This window comes from Pimephales promelas, chromosome 16, assembly GCF_988280905.1.
Source record: "Pimephales promelas chromosome 16, fPimPro1.hap1.1, whole genome shotgun sequence".
NCBI classification, from domain to species: Eukaryota; Metazoa; Chordata; class Actinopteri; order Cypriniformes; family Leuciscidae; genus Pimephales; species Pimephales promelas.
The window spans coordinates 23,316,482-23,338,024 of NC_142784.1; the positions used below are offsets into that span (position 1 = coordinate 23,316,482).

Sequence of the window (21,543 nt, forward strand, 5' to 3'; positions counted from 1 at the left end):
TTCGAATCATCTTGAATTCCATAACTTTTTGTCAGCACTGCCTGGAGATGATCCGGTGCGATTTTGGTGAAAATCGGACAAACCGTCTAGGACGAGTTCGCAAAAGTAGGTTTTTTGGAAAATTCAAAATGGCGGCCGTTTTTTTATGACGGAAAATGACGTCATAGGGTGCGATCGAATCGGCATGAGCTCAGGAACAAGAGGAAAAAAGAATTTTGTTGATAGGCCTTACGGTTCAAAAGTTATTAGCATAATAAAAGTGAAACTTTGGACAGTTGGTGGCGCTAGAGGGAATGCGTTAGAGACACCAAAATTGGTGTATTTAAAGTTGGGACTGTCCTCTATCAGAATGTCAAACCAAAACAACTTTCCCGCAAACCGGTCTATGGGCTGCCATAGACGCCCAGTCGGAAGAAGAATAATAATAATAATAATAATAATAAGAACCGGCACAGATACAATAGGTGCCTCCGCACCTTCGGTGCTTGGCCCCTAATAATAATAATAAGAACCGGCACAGATACAATAGGTGCCTCCGCACCTTCGGTGCTTGGCCCCTAATAATAAGAACCGGAACAGATACAATAGGTGCCTCCGCACCTTCGGTGCTTGGCCCCTAAATATAGCTGCAAGCAGCCATTACCGGGGCCAAGCGCAATAAGCGGCAACATATGCCAAAATGGCAAGGAGTGGCAGACCAACTGCAGCAAGGAGCAATTAAGGGCATTTTGAGCGAACTTTGGGCAAATGGCTAAGAAAATCACATAAACATTAACTTATAAGATGATTTAATGGGTTATCACTTTCGAACAATAGGTGGCGCAGTTACGAAATAGATGTGATGTGGTCAGAGTGAGGTGACAATGACACATGCACAGTTTGGTGTCAAAATGTGAAGGCATTGCAGAGATAAAGCCTAAATAGTAATTTTGGCAGCATGCCTAAACTTTGATGTTGTGTTACACGAAAACGGTTTCGTCAATCATCGTGCAATTCATAACTTTTAGTCGGCACGGTCTGGAGATGATACCATTCAATTTTCGTGAAAATCGGACAAACGGTCTAGGAGGAGTTCGAAAAAGAAGGTTTTTCAAAGAAATAAAGATGGCGGACAGGAAGTTTTGCTGATTATGCAAAACCTGATATCTATGTTTTCAGCATAACCCAAGGAATCTATTAAGATCAGTTTCATTGCAATAGGCAAATTTATTCAAAAGTTATTAGCGTTCTCAGAAATGAATTATAACTTTTGACCAACAGGTGGCGCTGTCTCAAAATCTTTTGAGTACCTTCAAGGCATGCTGCTTATGGCACACACTGAGTTTCGTAATGTTAGACCAAAGCATTTATTTAGTATAGCATTGTATTTCACAAAACTGTATTGAAGTCAATGGGAATTTCACGTTTTGTTCTATTATAGCGCCACCAAGAGGCTCAGTCCCACAATTTTTTGTATGTGTCCTCAGGGTGACCCCATACATATGTGTGTCAATTTTGGTGCAAATATCTCAATTTACTTCCGAGTTATAAACATTTATATGAAAAAACACGTAAAAAATGACTGACACATGACTTTGTTTGAATTTTACTACCCCTTACTATCAATATTTTCGCATTTGGGCATTAGCGTTTAGTTAACAAGCTATGATTCCGTGTTTCTGGCGGTGGTTTCGTCTCGATCGGAACAGCGGTTTTGAAGATATCGCCAAGTGTTTTTTTCGCGCTAAATCGCTACGCTACACCAACCGTAACACGAAACCCAGCATGTTTAGTATCAATGGACTCGGCAACGATTCAGGAACTCAAAAAGATGACTCCCGTGAAAATAAGTGTACCACACCCAAAGTTATAAGCATTTGAAAAAAAAAATTCACCACTAGGTGGCGCTGTTTCGAAACTTCTCAGGCTTCTTCAGGGCATCGTACTGATGACCCATACCGAGTTTCGTAACAATTCGTTCATGCGTTCAAAAAATACAGCATTTTAGCACATAATTCAAAATGGCCGACAGCCAAAATGGCCGATCTGGGAAAATTGGATATCAGTCGACTCGGCATGATTCCCTGAATCTAACGAGATGAAGTTTATGATTTTTGGACAAACCGTTCAGAAGTTACGAGCAAAAATAGCCATTTTTCATATCTCCAGACCACTAGGTGGCGCTGCGCCGAAACGCTGCATGTAGCCTCAGGTCATGCTTGTGATAACATGTACCAAGTTTGGTCTGAATAGGATTAAGCGTTGCGGAGATACTGCCTCACGTCTGTTTTTGCAAGCGTTACGTAAAATTTGTTTGTGCGTTTATCAAAAACCGTTAAGCAAATCATCTTGAATTCCATAACTTTTTGTCAGCACTGCCTGGAGATGATCCGGTGCGATTTTGGTGAAAATCGGACAAACCGTCTAGGACGAGTTCGCAAAAGTACGTTTTTTAGAAAATTCAAAATGGCGGCCGTTTTTTTATGACGGAAAATGACGTCATAGGGTGCGATCGAATCGGCATGAGCTCAGGAACAAGAAGCAAAAGGAATTTTGTTGATAGGCCTTACGGTTCAAAAGTTATTAGCATAATAAAAGTGAAACTTTGGACAGTTGGTGGCGCTAGAGGGAATGAGTTAGAGACACCAAAATTGGTGTATTTAAAGTTGGGACTGTCCTCTATCAGAATGTCAAACCAAAACAACTTTCCCGCAAACCGGTCTATGGGCTGCCATAGACGCCCAGTCGGAAGAAGAATAATAATAAATATAGCTGCAAGCAGCCATTACCGGGGCCAAGCGCAAGAAGCGGCAACATATGCCAAAATGGCAAGGAGTGGCAGACCAACTGCAGCAAGGAGCAATTAAGGGCATTTTGAGAGAACTTTGGGCAAATGGCTAAAAAAATCACATAAACATTAACTTATAAGATGATTTAATGGGTTATCACTTTCGAACAATAGGTGGCGCAGTTACGAAATAGATGTGATGTGGTCAGAGGGAGGTGACAATGACACATGCAAAGTTTGGTGTCAAAATGTGAAGGCATTGCAGAGATAAAGCCTAAATAGTAATTTTGGCAGCATGCCTAAATTTTGATGCTGTGTTATACGAAAACGGTTTTGTCTATCATCGTGCAATTCATAACTTTTAGTCGGCACGGTCTGGAGATGATGCGATTAAATTTTCGTGAAAATCGGACAAACGGTCTAGGAGGAGTTCGAAAAAGAAGGCTTTTCAAAGAAATAAAGATGGCGGACAGGAAGTTTGGCTGATTATGCAAAACCTGATATCTATGTTTTCGGCATAACCCAAGGAATCTATTAAGATCAGTTTCATTGCAATAGGCAAATTTATTCAAAAGTTATTAGCGTTCTCAGAAATTAATTATAACTTTTGACCAACAGGTGGCGCTGTCTCAAAATCTTTTGAGTACCTTCAGGGCATGCTGCTTATGGCACACACTGAGTTTCGTAATGTTAGACCAAAGCATTTGTTTAGTATAGCATTGTATTTCACAAAACTGTATTGAAGTCAATGGGAATTTCACGTTTTGTTCTATTATAGCGCCACCAAGAGGCTCAGTCCCACAATTTTTTTTATGTGTCCTCAGAGTGACCCCATACATATTTGTGTCAATTTTGGTGCAAATATCTCAATTTACTTCCGAGTTATAAACATTTATATGAAAAAACACGTAAAAAATGACTGACACATGACTTTGTTTGAATTTTACTACCCCTTACTATCAATATTTACGCATTTGGGCATTGGCGTATAGTTAACAAGCTATGATTCCGTGTTTCTGGCGGTGGTTTCGTCTCGATCGGAACAGCGGTTTTGAAGATATCGCCAAGTGTTTTTTTCGCGCTAAATCGCTACGCTACGCCATCCGTGAGACGAAACCCGACATATTTGGTATCGTTGGACTCGGCAACGATTCAGGACCTCAAAAATATGACTCCCGTGAAAATAAGTGTACCACACCCAAAGTTATAAGCGTTTGAAAAAAAAATTCTCCACTAGGTGGCGCTGTTTTGAAACTTCTCAGGCTCCTTTAGGGCATCGTACTGATGACCCATACCGAGTTTCGTAACAATTCGTTCATGCGTTCAAAAAATACAGCATTTTAGCACATAATTCAAAATGGCCGACAGCCAAAATGGCCGATCTGGGAAAATTGGATATCGGTCGACTCAGCATGACGCCCTGAATCTAACGAGACCAAGTTTTTGATTTTTGGAGAAACCGTTCAGAAGTTACGACCAAAAATAGCCATTTTTCATATCTCCGGACCACTAGGTGGCGCTGCGCCGAAACGCTGCATGTAGCCTCAGGTCATGCTTGTGATTACATGTACCAAGTTTGGTCTGAATAGGATGAAGCGTTGCGGAGATACAGCCTCACGTCTGTTTTTGCAAGCGCTACGTAAAATTAGTTTGCGTGTTTTTCAAAAACGGTTATTCGAATCATCTTGAATTCCATAACTTTTTGTCAGCACTGCCTGGAGATGATCCGGTGCGATTTTGGTGAAAATCGGACAAATCGTCTAGGACGAGTTCGCAAAAGTAGGTTTTTTGGAAAATTCAAAATGGCGGCCATTTTTTTATGACGGAAAATGACGTCATAGGGTGCGATCGAATCGCCATGAGCTCAGAAACAAGAGGAAAAAAGAATTTTGTTGATAGGCCTTACGGTTCAAAAGTTATTAGCATAATAAAAGTGAAACTTTGGACAGTTGGTGGCGCTAGAGGGAATGCGTTAGAGACACCAAAATTGGTGTATTTAAAGTTGGGACTGTCCTCTATCAGAATGTCAAACCAAAACAACTTTCCCGCAAACCGGTCTATGGGCTGCCATAGACGCCCAGTCGGAAGAAGAATAATAATAATAATAAATATAGCTGCAAGCAGCCATTACCGGGGCCAAGCGCAAGAAGCGGCAACATATGCCAAAATGGCAAGGAGTGGCAGACCAACTGCAGCAAGGAGCAATTAAGGGCGTTTTGAGAGAACTTTGGGCAAATGACTAAAAAAATCACATAAACATTAACTTATAAGATGATTTAATGGGTTATCACTTTCTAACAATAGGTGGCGCAGTTACGAAATAGATGTGATGTGGTCAGAGTGAGGTGACAATGACACATGCAAAGTTTGGTGTCAAAATGTGAAGGCATTGCAGAGATAAAGCCTAAATAGTAATTTTGGCAGCATGCCTACATTTTGATGCTGTGGTATACGAAAACAGTTTTGTCTATCATCGTGCAATTCATAACTTTTAGTCGGCACGGTCTGGAGATGATACGATTCAATTTTTGTGAAAATCGGACAAACGGTCTAGGAGGAGTTCGAAAAAGAAGGTTTTTCAAAGAAATAAAGATGGCGAACAGGAAGTTTGTCTGATTATGGAAAACCTGATATCTATGTTTTCAGCATAACAGAAGGAATCTATTAAGATCAGTTTCATTGCAATAGGCAAATTTAATCAAAAGTTATTAGCGTTCTCAGAAATTAATTATAACTTTTGACCAACAGGTGGCGCTGTCTCAAAATCTTTTGAGTACCTTCAGGGCATGCTGCTTATGGCACACACTGAGTTTTGTAATATTACACCAATGCATTTGTTTAGTATAGCATTGTATTTCACAAAACTGTATTGAAGTCAAAGGGAATTTCACGTTTTGTTCTATTATAGCGCCACCAAGAGGCTCAGTCCCACAATTTTTTGTATGTTTCCTCAGAGTGACCCCATACATATGTGTGTCAATTTTGGTGCAAATATCTCAATTTACTTCCGAGTTATAAACATTTATATGAAAAAACACGTAAAAAATGACTGACACATGACTTTGTTTGAATTTTACTACCCCTTACTATCAATATTTTCGCATTTGGGCATTAGCGTATAGTTAACAAGCTATGATTCCGTGTTTCTGAAGGTGGTTTCGTCTCGATCGGAACAGCGGTTTTGAAGATATCGCCAAGTGTTTTTTTCGCGCTAAATCGCTACGCTACACCAACCGTAAGACGAAACCCAGCATGTTTAATATCATTGGACTCGGCAACGATTCAGGACCTCAAAAATATGACTCCCGTGAAAATAAGTGTACCACACCCAAAGTTATAAGTGTTTGAAGAAAAAAATTCACCACTAGGTGGCGCTGTTTCGAAACTTCTCAGGCTCCTTCAGGGCATCGTACTGATGACCCATACCGAGTTTCGTAACAATTCGTTCATGCGTTCAAAAAATACAGCATTTTAGCACATAATTCAAAATGGCCGACAGCCAAAATGGCCGATCTGGGAAAATTGGATATCAGTCGACTCGGCATGATGCCTTGAATCTAACGAGATGAAGTTTATGATTTTTGGACAAACCGTTCAGAAGTTACGAGCAAAAATAGCAATTTTTCATATCTCCGGACCACTAGGTGGCGCTGCGCCGAAACGCTGCATGTAGCCTCAGGTCATGCTTGTGATTACATGTACCAAGTTTGGTCTGAATAGGATAAAGCGTTGCGGAGATACAGCCTTACGTCTGTTTTCGCAAGCGTTGCGTAAAATTTGTTTGTGCGTTTATCAAAAACCGTTAAGCAAATCATCTTGAATTCCATAACTTTTTGTCAGCACTGCCTGAAGATGATCCGGTGCGATTTTGGTGAAAATCGGACAAACGGTCTAGGACGAGTTCGCAAAAGTACGTTTTTAAGAAAATTCAAAATGGCGGCCATGTTTTTATGACGGAAAATGACGTCATAGGGTGCGATCGAATCGGCATGAGCTCAGGAATAAGAGGAAAAAAGAATTTTGTTGATAGGTCTTACGGTTCAAAAGTTATTAGCATAATAAAAGTGAAACTTTGGACAGTTGGTGGCGCTAGAGGGAATGAGTTAGAGACACCAAAATTGGTGTATTTAAAGTTGGGACTGTCCTCTATCAGAATGTCAAACCAAAACAACTTTCCCGCAAACCGGTCTATGGGCTGCCATAGACGCCCAGTCGGAAGAAGAATAATAATAATAATAATAAATATAGCTGCAAGCAGCCATTACCGGGGCCAAGCGCAATAAGCGGCAACATATGCCAAAATGGCAAGGAGTGGCAGACCAACTGCAGCAAGGAGCAATTAAGGGCATTTTGAGCGAACTTTGGGCAAATGGCTAAGAAAATCACATAAACATTAACTTATAAGATGATTTAATGGATTATCACTTTCGAACAATAGGTGGCGCAGTTACGAAATAGATGTGATGTGGTCAGAGTGAGGTGACAATGACACATACAAAGTTTGGTGTCAAAATGTGAAGGCATTGCAGAGATAAAGCCTAAATAGTCATTTTGACAGCATGCCTCAAATTTGATGCTGTGGTATACGAAAACGGTTTTGTCTATCGTCACGCAATCCATATCTTTTATTCGGCACCGTCTGGAGATGATACGATTCAATTTTCGTGAAAATCGGACAAACGGTCTAGGAGGAGTTCGAAAAAGAAGGTTTTTCAAAGAAATAAAGATGGCGGACAGGAAGTTTGGCTGATTATGCAAAACCATATATCTATGTTTTCAGCATAACCCAAGGAATCAATTAAGATCAGTTTCATTGCAATAGGCACATTTTTTTTCAAACGTTATTAGCGTTTTCAGAAATTAATTATGACTTTTGACCAACAGGTGGTGCTGTCTCAAAATCTTTTGAGTACCTTCAGGGCATGCTGCTTATGGCACACACTGAGTTTTGTAATATTACACCAATGCATTTGTTTAGCATAGCATTTTATTTCACAAAACTCTATTGAAGTCAATGGGAATTTCACGTTTTGTTCTATTATAGCGCCACCAAGAGGCTCAGTCCCACAATTTTTTTTATGTGTCCTCAGAGTGACCCCATACATATGTGTGTCAATTTTGGTGAAAATATCTCAATTCGCTTCCATGTTATAAACATTTATATGAAAAAACGCGTAAAAAATGACTGACACATGACTTTGTTTGAATTTTACTACCCCTTACTATCAATATTTTCGCATTTGGGCATTAGCGTATAGTTAACAAGCTATGATTCCGTGTTTCTGGCGGTGGTTTCGTCTCGATCGGAACAGCGGTTTTGAAGATATCGCCAAGTGTTTTTTTCGCGCTAAATCGCAACGCTACGCCATCCGTGAGACGAAACCCGACATATTTGGTATCGTTGGACTCGGCAACGATTCAGGACCTCAAAAATATGACTCCCGTGAAAATAAGTGTACCACACCCAAAGTTATAAGCGTTTGAATAAAACAATTCACCACTAGGTGGCGCTGTTTCGAAACTTCTCAGGCTCCTTCAGGGCATCGTACTGATGACCCATACCGAGTTTCGTAACAATTCGTTCATGCGTTCAAAAAATACAGCATTTTAGCACATAATTCAAAATGGCCGACAGCCAAAATGGCCGATCTGGGAAAATTGGATATCGGTCGACTCGGCATGATGCCCTGAATCTAACGAGATGAAGTTTATGATTTTTGGACAAACCGTTCAGAAGTTACGAGCAAAAATAGCCATTTTTCATATCTCCGGATCACTAGGTGGCACTGCGCCGAAACGCAGCACGTAGCCTCAGGTCATGCTTGTGATGACACGTACCAAGTTTGGTCTGAAAACGAGTAAGCGTTGCGGAGATACAACCATACGTCTGTTTTCGCAAGCGCTACGTAAATTTTGTTTACGCGTTAATCGAAAACGGTTATTCGAATCATCTTGAATTCCATAACTTTTTGTCAGCACTGCCTGGAGATGATCCGGTGCGATTTTGGTGAAAATCGGACAAACCGTCTAGGACGAGTTCGCAAAAGTAGGTTTTTTGGAAAATTCAAAATGGCGGCCGTTTTTTTATGACGGAAAATGACGTCATAGGGTGCGATCGAATCGGCATGAGCTCAGGAACAAGAGGAAAAAAGAATTTTGTTGATAGGCCTTACGGTTCAAAAGTTATTAGCATAATAAAAGTGAAACTTTGGACAGTTGGTGGCGCTAGAGGGAATGAGTTAGAGACACCAAAATTGGTGTATTTAAAGTTGGGACTGTCCTCTATCAGAATGTCAAACCAAAACAACTTTCCCGCAAACCGGTCTATGGGCTGCCATAGACGCCCAGTCGGAAGAAGAATAATAATAATAAATATAGCTGCAAGCAGCCATTACCGGGGCCAAGCGCAAGAAGCGGCAACATATGCCAAAATGGCAAGGAGTGGCAGACCAACTGCAGCAAGGAGCAATTAAGGGCATTTTGAGAGAACTTTGGGCAAATGGCTAAGAAAATCACATAAACATTAACTTATAAGATGATTTAATGGGTTATCACTTTCGAACAATGGGTGGCGCAGTTACGAAATAGATGTGATGTGGTCAGAGTGAGGTGACAATGACACATGCAAAGTTTGGTGTCAAAATGTGAAGGCATTGCAGAGATAAAGCCTAAATAGTAATTTTGGCAGCATGCCTAAACTTTGATGCTGTGGTATACGAAAACGGTTTTGTCTATCATCGTGCAATTCATAACTTTTAGTCGGCAGGGTCTGGAGATGACACGATTCAATTTTCGTGAAAATCGGACAAACGGTCTAGGAGGAGTTTGAAAAAGAAAGTTTTTCAAAGAAATAAAGATGGCAGACAGGAAGTTTGGCTGATTATGCAAAACCTGATATCTATGTTTTCGGCATAACCCAAGGAATCTATTAAGATCAGTTTCATTGCAATAGGCAAATTTATTCAAAAGTTATTAGCAATCTCAGAAATGAATTATAACTTTTGACCAACAGGTGGCGCTGTCTCAAAATCTTTTGAGTACCTTCAGGGCATGCTGCTTATGGCACACACTGAGTTTCGTAATGTTAGACCAAAGCATTTGTTTAGTATAGCATTGTATTTCACAAAACTGTATTGAAGTCAATGGGAATTTCACGTTTTGTTCTATTATAGCGCCACCAAGAGGCTCAGTCCCACAATTTTTTGTATGTGTCCTCAGAGTGACCCCATACATATGTGTGTCAATTTTGGTGCAAATATCTCAATTTACTTCCGAGTTATAAACATTTATATGAAAAAACACGTAAAAAATGACTGACACATGACTTTGTTTGAATTTTACTACCCCTTACTATCAATATTTACGCATTTGGGCATTAGCGTATAGTTAACAAGCTATGATTCCGTGTTTCTGGCGGTGGTTTCGTCTCGATCGGAACAGCGGTTTTGAAGATATCGCCAAGTGTTTTTTTCGCGCTAAATCGCTACGCTACGCCATCCGTGAGACGAAACCCGACATATTTGGTATCGTTGGACTCGGCAACGATTCAGGACCTCAAAAATATGACTCCCGTGAAAATAAGTGTACCACACCCAAAGTTATAAGCGTTTGAATAAAACAATTCACCACTAGGTGGCGCTGTTTCGAAACTTCTCAGGCTCCTTCAGGGCATCGTACTGATGACCCATAACGAGTTTCGTAACAATTCGTTCATGCGTTCAAAAAATACAGCATTTTAGCACATAATTCAAAATGGCCGACAGCCAAAATGGCCGATCTGGGAAAATTGGATATCGGTCGACTCGGCATGACGCCCTGAATCTAACGAGACCAAGTTTTTGATTTTTGGAGAAACCGTTTAGAAGTTACGAGCAAAAATAGCCATTTTTCATATCTCCGGACCACTAGGTGGCGCTGCGCCGAAACGCAGCACGTAGCCTCAGGTCATGCTTGTGATAACACGTACCAAGTTTGGTGTGAAAACGAGTAAGCGTTGCGGAGATACAACCTCACGTCTGTTTTTGCAAGCGCTACGTAAATTTTGTTTACGCGTTTATCGAAAACGGTTATTCGAATCATCTTGAATTCCATAACTTTTTGTCAGCACTGCCTGGAGATGATCCGGTGCGATTTTGGTGAAAATCGGACAAACCGTCTAGGACGAGTTCGCAAAAGTAGGTTTTTTGGAAAATTCAAAATGGCGGCCGTTTTTTTATGACGGAAAATGACGTCATAGGGTGCGATCGAATCGGCATGAGCTCAGGAACAAGAGGAAAAAAGAATTTTGTTGATAGGCCTTACGGTTCAAAAGTTATTAGCATAATAAAAGTGAAACTTTGGACAGTTGGTGGCGCTAGAGGGAATGAGTTAGAGACACCAAAATTGGTGTATTTAAAGTTGGGACTGTCCTCTATCAGAATGTCAAACCAAAACAACTTTCCCGCAAACCGGTCTATGGGCTGCCATAGACGCCCAGTCGGAAGAAGAATAATAATAATAATAATAATAATAAGAACCGGCACAGATACAATAGGTGCCTCCGCACCTTCGGTGCTTGGCCCCTAATAATAATAATAATAATAAGAACCGGCACAGATACAATAGGTGCCTCCGCACCTTCGGTGCTTGGCCCCTAATAATAAGAACCGGAACAGATACAATAGGTGCCTCCGCACCTTCGGTGCTTGGCCCCTAATAATAATAAGAACCGGCACAGATACAATAGGTGCCTCCGCACCTTCGGTGCTTGGCCCCTAATAATAGGAACCGGAACAGATACAATAGGTGCCTCCGCACCTTCGGTGCTTGGCCCCTAATAATAATAATAAGAACCGGCACAGATACAATAGGTGCCTCCGCACCTTCGGTGCTTGGCCCCTAATAAGCTTTTTAAAAAACAGACAGGGTAAATTTCCATGTCATGCCTAATGTAAAACTTAGCTTGTATGTCTGGTTATGGTCAGGAGATTAAGCTAGTGGTTACGGATAGACACTCAATTGTTATGGATAGACACCAAAAAAAATAATAATTTACTCACTATCATGTTGTTTGACTATCTGTTTTTCCCCTGAACATAAATGGTTATAATTTAGAAATGCTAAGGTTGGTCTATTTTGAAATAAGATACAGGAGATTATTGCAGAAGTAAAAGCGAGTCAGATGTCTAACCAAGTTGTCCTCCCAATTTTAAGTTAATATCACAAAAAATGAGCATGCTAAACGCTTTAAAAATACAATTCCATGGTAACACAATGTCTAATTATATACCTAATTTATTATGAGGATTACTAAAATATGAGATGTGGATAAAAGGCAATACAAAAGCGCTCCAAGTGTCCCACTGACAGTTAACAGGCTATGAAGCCTGGCGTGAAGACCAGTACACATCCCAATTTGGGGACAAGTATCCAAACACCACATTTCTGTTTGCCTGGCAATGGGATGGTATTTTGGCCTGACGCTTTCATTGTGCAAGCCATCCAGTGACATTCTGAGAATGGAAGAGCAGCAGTGTTAAATATCATCTCCTGCAGGGAAATCAGCATCACGTCAACGTGCTGGGAAAGTAAAGACATTAATGCCGCCTTCGCTATTTACACAAGCATCGACAGGGCCGCTTTGCATCAGAGTGGTAAAAACAGAAACCACACGTTTTAATTAATCGTCAAATAAACGAGACAGCAATAAACAGGGTTTGATTTTTGCTTAGGTGTAGGAGGTGAGGAGACATGGGAGAAGGAGGAGAGCAGCGGTGGTTAATTATCCAACTATACCCGTGGAAGTTGGGAGCGGTTATTTCAGTGTTTGAATGACAAAGGAGATGACAGAGGCAAGCTCAGGAGAGCCGGCGATTGCACTGGCTGGTTAATAATTGATCTATGAAAGCAGGAGCTTGTTTCGTGTAGATGAGAGCACGCCGCCTCATCTGATCGCTGAGCCACTGGAATCAGAGGGATTGTTTTTGTAATATGCCACGAATAAGCAGATCAATGCTCTTTTTACCGAGCGCAAACATCTCACAACCAAGCCTTACCACAGTGAATTAACATGCTTCACACTTGTACACACAACACATTCAAAAACCACACGCGTTCCCTTTGCTAAATCAGCTGGAACTAAATTTACATTTCGCACTGCTCAATATGGCACCAGATAGATTAGACGGCATTCTCATCACCATTGAAAGCCCAGACCTACATTAAATGGGCTCTTTTTTTGCTATCTCTCCCTCCGTCTCGCTCTTTCTCTTTAGGTTCGCCTAACCGGTGCAGTTCCAAACTATAATGAAGTCAGATTAAACAGCTTTTGAACATTCATTTCCTTAATGAGGGGAAAGTCCTTTAATGCGTTTCTACAGTGAGATAGTGGCCGTGTGGGTGCTAATAAACACGACTCACAAAAATAACATCTGTTAATTGAGTATCTGAGACCTTCACTAATTTTCTGTTAGGATTTAATTAGACTTCAGCATTATGACTGACATTATTAGTGCTCTTTTTGGGAGGACGTATTTTTTGTACGTTTTGAAATATCTTGTGATCGACTGCTTTAAAGAGCCAGACAGTATTCAAATAATTTACTTGACATGCTGCAAAACCTTTGCTAAACTGCATCATCTACTCCTCTCTGAACTGGATATTGAGTATGTATATGAGTGATAAAGCTAAGGCTGATGTAACTTCTTAATTTCTAAAGGGATAGTTCACCCAAAAGTGTTTTTTAATCATTACAAATTCTATTATTAGCATACCGATTCGGCTTGAAAAATTAACATGAATTTCAGAATGCCTTGCTATTTGATTTGTTCCTCTTTTGAGCTAATGACAGTAGCACTCAAGCTTAATGAACTCCAAAAGTTTGTGTAAAACCTGATGAATACATAAGTGATCCAGCATGATTTGAAAATGATCATGTGACTCTTTGTTGCAGATGATCAGATGCTCTGGTTTTCATTAAACCAAAAGATGGTAGTTGGATCAATCTCATTCATTTGCACATTTAATTAATCTAATATCATATGAAATCTGAAAAATCTGTTAAAAACACCATAAAAGATTTGGGATTTATTTCTAGGTTGAATTATGTTTTTTGAATCCTACATTTTAAATGTGACCTCAGACAATATAAGCAAGTTTCCCTTAAAAGTGAACTGAATAGGAATCTTTATAGAGTGAGTGACCTCCACGAGTCAGACAGCTTCCTCCTCAGTGTTGCAACCCATTAATTGTTCTGCTAGTCTTGGTTTACGACATCAACATAAAAAGCAGCATTCACGTGCTCATTCTCTTTTTCCAGTGTGTTAATTCTGGGAGTTACAGTCTACCTTAAGGCAGCAAATCTGGTTTAAAACCCCATCACTTTAATTAACAGTGATTACAAATTACACCGTTCAGCATGAGGACTAACAAGAGATACAGGCCATAGATGGTGATGTGCTTTACAGCTTTTTAAAAGTGGAAGACAATACTCACCTATTCTGAACGAGAGCGGGCCACTAGTGGCGTTTCTCACCCACATGGCTAAGAAGAGCAGAGACGCCCAGGCTGCGAGCATCTTCTTTGACTCCTCATGGGTCCAGCCCTGGGGGTCTCCCTTCACACAGCCACCTGCAACACAAAACACAACAGAAGCATTTAGCACACACTTTTCAGTCAAAGGAGTTATGTACGCATATGGTACAATCGTTTGTTTGAAAAAAAAAAAATCTAGTTAAACTTTTTTGATTCGAAAGAACATTATAATTGGGTGTTTCTTAAAATAAATGCCAATTTTCTGGGCAAATAAACTTTTTAGAAAATAAACTCTCTTAAAACACATATTTTACACTTTTACTTTTACTTACACTTTTAACTAAAGTCCAAAAGAACTTTGTTGTATTGTTTTGCTTTCTAAAAGTCATGAAGCATTTCCCCAACTACAGTGTCATTTTCACATCTCGAATATCAAAAGACACAAACCATATAACGTTAAGGAAACTAAGCAACCAGGAGCAATTTATGCTTTCATCAGATGTAATGTTTGTACCATCAGATCTGGATGTGGAGTGTTGAATATTCTGACGAATTTGAACCACTAAATTTGGGGAAACGAATTTGTAAAGTTAAATAAAATGGATCGAAAATTGCCTGTCGAATATCACAGGTTGTATTTTTTTTCACAGACTTTTGTAAGTGAAGTCTGGATGGCGAATATGGATTATTGAATGCAATGCATTGAAATGCGCATACATACAAGTCGCAATACTTTTGGGTAAATTGGCAGTGCGTGGGACCACACAGACCAAGACAATCCGTAACGGAACGCAGAACATGTTTGTGAACTAGCATGTTTCCTAAATATCAGCAAACATATAGTATTTTGACAATTTAGTTCAGACAAATAAATAAATAAATAAATAAGACATCTTTACCAACTATTCAATAAAGTTAATAAGAAATACAGTGAGCTGTAAAATGCTTAGCTTACTTAAGAAGAAAAACATACATCCCATACATTGCTTTTCCTTATAATGACACATCTAACACTGGCGATTATGTGACACAGCAGATGCTGTTTTTCTTCTAGAAGATGTAAATTCTTTCTAAGTACAAACGATGAATGTGAAATCCTTCCAAACCATAACTGTTGCATTTGCTTTGAGCGTTGCAAAAGCAGAAGATAAAAAGTTGGTCACGATACACATTTATTTTACTGAAATATTCCTGCTTTCTCAATCAAATCTTCCACATTACAATTTATCTACTCTTGCTTATGCAGAGCATTTAAACACACACACACACACACACGCACTCATCAAGGATCAAGCAGCTAGACAGAGACTTCAAGAAAGGGTGTGTATTAGGAAACACATGCCTAATTCATTTATTGAAGCAGGATGCAATGACAATTCGAAATTGCATGCACATCCAAATCATTTTGCTCAAATGCAATTACAGCAAATCATCTTCAATGGTTCCGCATGGCCTGAGCACAGCACTTTCAGCAGCAGAATACAGAACAGAAACAACATTTGTAGCTACTGACACTTGTTATTTTATTTTACTGCTGTACTGTTATTAAATATCTATTAAATTTCATGCTGTTAAAATGACTAGGCCTAATAATAAGCCTAAAGTATAGAAAAAAAATATCTCATGGATGTATTTATTTAAATTGATAAATCACCTAAAAATAAAAAAAAATTCTGTCATCATACTCACTTTTCATTTCCAAACCTATATGGGCCCTATCATACATCCACGGGGACGGAAGTGGTTTTTGCTATTTAGTTAGTTTGTGAGGGTGAAATTAGCATAGACTATTCCACCGCTACACTCACATCCGCCTCAACTGTGGTTTAGCTGTTTTTATAAAAACAAAAAACATTATAAACTAAATGTAAAAGACTATTCTGCTCATACAGCACGAGTTGCCATCGCAATTAGTGAAGCAGGAATGATTGGCATGACGATGGCGAAGGATTTGTTGAGCAACAGAGCCTAAATGTCTGATAAATGTCCTATCTTGTAGAATGCACGCTTCCCACTGTGCAATGTGACGTCGGAGTGACGTCTTTTTTTCTGCCATATCTAATTTTTGGACGTCCAATTTCAGTCCACTGAAGGGGTTGTTACAGTATGTAAAGCCAGGCGACGTCTTTTTTCATTACCATCTATCACATGTCTAATATTGGCATCCATGGGATCTCCGTGTAAGGGCTATTTATTGTCCAATTGTGGTCATTTGTTGACGTCTTTTCAACATCAGATTCAGACTAATTGTTTATACTGTAGTCCCATGTTTCTAAAGAGTGGAGGACATGTTTTCAGTACCAAATATTTTATGCATTTGGCAGACACTTTTATCCAAAGTGACTTACATTGCATTGCATTTCTGTCAGTTCTTGCTTTCCCTAGGAATCCAACCCATGATATTGGCGTTGCAAGCACCAACGCTCTACTGTTTGAGCTACAGCATTACACCTTTGAAGCGCTCAGTCTTTCCGTTTGCAAATTCCGCCATGTGAAAAGCAAATCCGCCGTGGCACGAGCGCAACTGGCTTTTAAAAGGTATGGGAAATGAGACTCTAATTGGTTTATTGCACGTTAGTCCAACAACACACCCATTATAAAATAGGGACAACCCTTTTAGACAGGCGCGCTGACCATTTTTCCCATCGTTAAACTATAAAAAAAGTGGAAATGCCCTTAAGAGCACTTAAAGAGCACGTTAAAATTATTTCTTCTGTAGAACGCAAGTAGATATTTTGAAATATGTTGGAATGTTGGATTTTGGGACCCCAGTGACTTTCATTGTATGGACAACAACAGTTCAACAACAGTTGTATGGACAGAAACATTCTTCAAAAGATCTTTTTTGTGTTCCAAAGAAAGACGATTGTCATTATCCATTTAACACTTTTTGCATGTGATATTTCAGTGCAAAAACGTGAATTTTATCCATTACAAAACCCACAATCCAGTTGAAGAAATCCCTTAGTTTGTTCTTGGGGGGGTTTTTCCCATCGCAACCTTTTCTTCACCTCATTCACAAAAGTTACCACTTTTTAATGTATAAGAAATCACATTCACACCAATTACACTCATTTTAGAAATAAAGAAAGCCTTTTAATATGAACTGAGGCTGGAAATGTATCTGGCAAAAGGCTCCATTTAAACTGACAGGCAATTAAAAACAGTAGAGACCCTGCAAATGCCACACAGCACACAATGTAGTCTTTTGACTATGAACAGAAGGATGAAAATATAATCTGTTCTGTTTCTTACTCGTTTATGAAACTGTCATCGCTCTCAAAGGGAAATATGCGAATCAGACCTGCTGTGCCTTTAATTCAAACTGCTTCCCATCTCTGCCCAGACAAGCCATGTAGTGGATTTCCCCCCTCTTTTTTCTCACTTTTAACAAACACTGTTTGGTGGAATGGCTAGCCATGGTAACATGGAAAATTGTCTGTTTTTTAACACAAATGAAAACTGTGGCTGTCTTTATCTAGATCTAATGTTTTGGTCCACTGGATTATTTGTGTAATGTTATTTATCATGTTTTGTGAGCTGATTAGGGTTGGGTATCGTTTGAATTTGAACGATTCTGATTCCGATTCCGATTCCTTGTTTCGATTCCGGTTCCTAACGATTCTCGATTCCGATTTTTTTAAGAGACAGGGTCAAAAAAGTTTAGCTAACCTTGCTAACCAATGGTCTTTCTGAAGGAAATAATCATTTCTGAAGGAACTACTCCTGTCACAAATACTCCTTCTGTCACAAATTTTGCATTTTGCCGAGATTTCGTTATTTTTAGAAAAGTGAAGCCACACTTTGGACCGCTGACGTAAGCTACTAATGTTCGACTCGCGTGGTTATGCCAACACTTCCGGTAGACGCTTCTTCGTTGGTGTTGTTCAGCGGTCTCTTCTTCCGCTCGGCGGACTATCGAAACTAGGAATCGAAATTTTAACTTTTGAACGATTCCGGGAAAAACGAAAAATTAGTCCCGGTTCCAATCGATACTCGATTCTCGATACCCAACCCTAGAGCTGATCAATCAAAATAAATCAATAACTGATTAATTTAAAGGGATTACTGATCCTGATCTTGTTTCTTTCCATAAAAAAGTCCATCAAAGGGGGGGGGGGGGGCTGTATCATCAACAAATGTTCAAATAAAACAGTTGAAATGGATTACACATTCTCATTACACTAGCTATGCTTTTGCTAGATATTTCTAATGTGATACTATGCTTACTAGATACAAGATTTATTATTTTTTTTGTGGGAAAACATCACTCATAACCTCACAATGGTCATGCCCTACTGAAGTGAAGAAGTCTTTTGAAGACTGGAGAGCTGTTAAGTATCGCTAATAATAACTGACAAATGTATGGAAAAAATGATATTCAATAAAGTCAAGGTACAGTTTCCGCTTAGATTTCATTCTAGCATTTGTATGAAGCCTTTCTCCTGTGATTTATTTTGTTTGTGTGTGGGTGTGTGTACGGGGTGGGGGGCTGAGACATTTGAGGGGAGGGTTGAATCAGTAATGGGATACCACATAAATAGCATGTAGGTTGTTTTTGTGAGAAAAAAGCTCACTGTGGGGAACAAATCAGGCGAAACAGAGATTGATTTTGACCAGCAAACGCAAAAATATCTAACAACTAAAGCCAACTAGCTGATTCTATACAATATGGAGTAATTCAATCCAAACATTAATTAGTCCTGTCTCAGGCCCTAGGATGCATCCCTTTGTAAAAGGTATCAAATTAAGGTCTAGCAATTGAGAAGCTGTTTCAATTAAAGCTAAATAAAGGCTGCTGGACCACGAGCACCGCAAACAAGTCAAACCTGTCACTCATAACTGTAGCTTCATCACATATTCTCTCCAAATACCTCTAAGTGTCCATCAAAGCTCTCGTCTCAAACATAACGGCCAGACTGAATTGTTACAGCATTTTTATGCTGCACTCACGGCTGACATCCGCTGCCAATCAAAAAGCAAGTCAGGGAGGAGGATCGCTCTTCTAGATGTCAATGAGAAGACTGAACCGCAGGGTAAATACTTTGTGAATACAAGTAGAATTCATAAACATTCATAACGGATAATAAAGATTCTGGTTGATGCTTTCCTTGAAGTCTCCAAGTTGTAAACGACTGGAAGCGGATGAAAGTAAACATATGCAGCAAGAATTATAGAAGAATTAGAACACATGCCATTTCATCATTGAATCTAATTTATTTTTATTCAGAGGAATCGAATGTAAACAACGCAAGCAGGGAATCTTTAACAGGATTGCTGTGAGACACACTCTAGGCCGCCGTTTCATCGTGTCATGCTGCCAAAACAAACATCATTCCACATTATGAGTAGCTCTTTACAATTTCGAGATGCAGCCTCAGTTGTTTATTTCAAGTATTTGTAAAATAATTGATTCAAAAGACACATTAGGCACTCACTTCTCAGCTACCCAGCTGCAAATGGTGCATTTTGGTGCTCTTTTGGGGTTGAACATGCTCTGTGGAATAATAGCAGTGCATGAGAGCCAGATTTCGGTAAGTACCTCATTTGAATTGTCTACTGAATAAGATTAATCATTAATGAATAATTGTTTCTAATTTTATTTGTTTTGTCTGTATCTGCTTTAATGCAAAAAATATATATATATTTTTGGAATGTGTATATCAATATTGTGTAATTTAATACAGTATTTGATAAAGTAGCCTTTTATCATGCTTTTATCCAAAGCGACTTACAATAAAGGCATTACAGAGAGCATTCACCTATAGAGTAACCTGGGGTTAAGTGTTTTACTTAAAGGCACAATGCCCGTAGCTTATGAATCACCCCTTACTGGGTTCAAACCTAAAAGTTGTGGCTACCAGCCCAAGTGTGACGATCAGCAGCCGTGGTGCCCTCGAGAGCCACTAGAGGGCACCCTCTCCCCATGTTTGTTTCCCCATGGACTCTTTGTGTTTCATTATGTTCAGCTGTGTTTCATTATTGGTTATTGAGTTCCTTATTTAAGCCTGAGTTTTCCCTGTGTCCCTTGCGAAGTCTTGTTACCCTGTAAGCGTACAATTCCGAGCGTTATTCCCTGTTCTGTGTCTCCGTGTTTCCCTGGACTCTTGACCCTTGCCTGTTTCCTGGACTGCTCTCGAACCTGTGCTGCCTGCCTCGACCATTGCCTGTTTTGACCACGAGTTTCTGGATTGCCCCTTTGTTGAAGTGTTTGCCTGTGTTCATGTCTGCTTGTTTGAATAAAGTGCTGCACATGGATCCGACCGTCTCTGTCCGTACGTTACAGAAGACTTCGCCAAACGAGGATCCAGCAGACTTTCTGCATCTATCCGCCGTGGTCAAGACCCGCTCTTCAATGCTAGCCTCTCATAGTTCTCAGCTGGCGAGACTAACTTCTCTCCTCGAGGAACTAGCTAGCTCCGTGCAATCATGGTCTCCGCAGAGCTCAAGCACAGCGGCTAATCAAGCCCAAACCCCCGCTGCACCTGTTCCACCGCAACCCAGTGTGAGTACCGCATGCAGTAATTCCAGTACGCCGTTTCCCGAGAAGTTTAATGGCTCACCTGAAGCGTGTGAAGGATTTCTGCAGCAGTGCAGCTGGTACATGAGTCATCAGCCCCAGTTATACGCCTCGGATATCGACCGCGTTTCTTTCATCTGCTCACTGTTAACTGGAAAGGCTCTGGAGTGGGCAGGCACGTTTTGGGAACCAGGTCGGATGTCGTTTCCTTCTTTCGACGTGTTTACCGCCCTGTTCAGAAAGGCTTTTGAACTCCCCGCAGAAAAGGAGGGTCTCGAGGAACTGCTCTTTTCCCTGCGCCGGGGAGGTTCGTATGCGGCGGATTTCTCTCACTCACTCCGCACGCCGCATAAGCCTCAGCTCGCTAAACTGTTTGATCCTCCCTTAAGGACCGTCAGAGGAGCTTCTAAGCATATCGTTCCTGCCAAAACCACTCATCATGTCGGACCCCTCGAGCCCGTATCCCGCACTGGCCCTGTTAAAAGTGCTGTTCCTAAGACAGCGGAGGTGTCGCGGGTCGAACCGGAGTTTGAGCGCGTGCCAGCCGACTCGAGTGAGTCAAGTGCCGAGCTGAGTGAATCAAGTGAGTCAAATAGCGAGCTGAGTGAATCGAGTGCCGAGTCAAGTGAGTCAAGTGCTGAGCCGAGTGAATCAAGTGTGTCCAGTGTTGAATTTAGTCTGTCCAGTGAGTCTTCAGTTCAAGTAATTGAATCTCCTCTTCAAGTGAGCGCTGAATCTCCTCTTC

At 40.3% G+C, this 21,543-nt stretch overlaps 1 protein-coding gene across 1 annotated transcript in view; it reads right to left on the reverse strand.

Moving 5' to 3' along the window:
• The window catches only part of grik4 (glutamate receptor, ionotropic, kainate 4), a 353,328-nt gene that overhangs the window by 193,058 nt on the left and 138,727 nt on the right, over nucleotides 1-21,543 (reverse strand). The window contains exon 3 of the mRNA XM_039670727.2: nucleotides 14,240-14,374. Coding sequence (XP_039526661.1) covers nucleotides 14,240-14,321 — 82 coding nt within the window. The 5' untranslated portion in view covers nucleotides 14,322-14,374. The remainder of the gene's footprint in view (nucleotides 1-14,239; nucleotides 14,375-21,543) is intronic.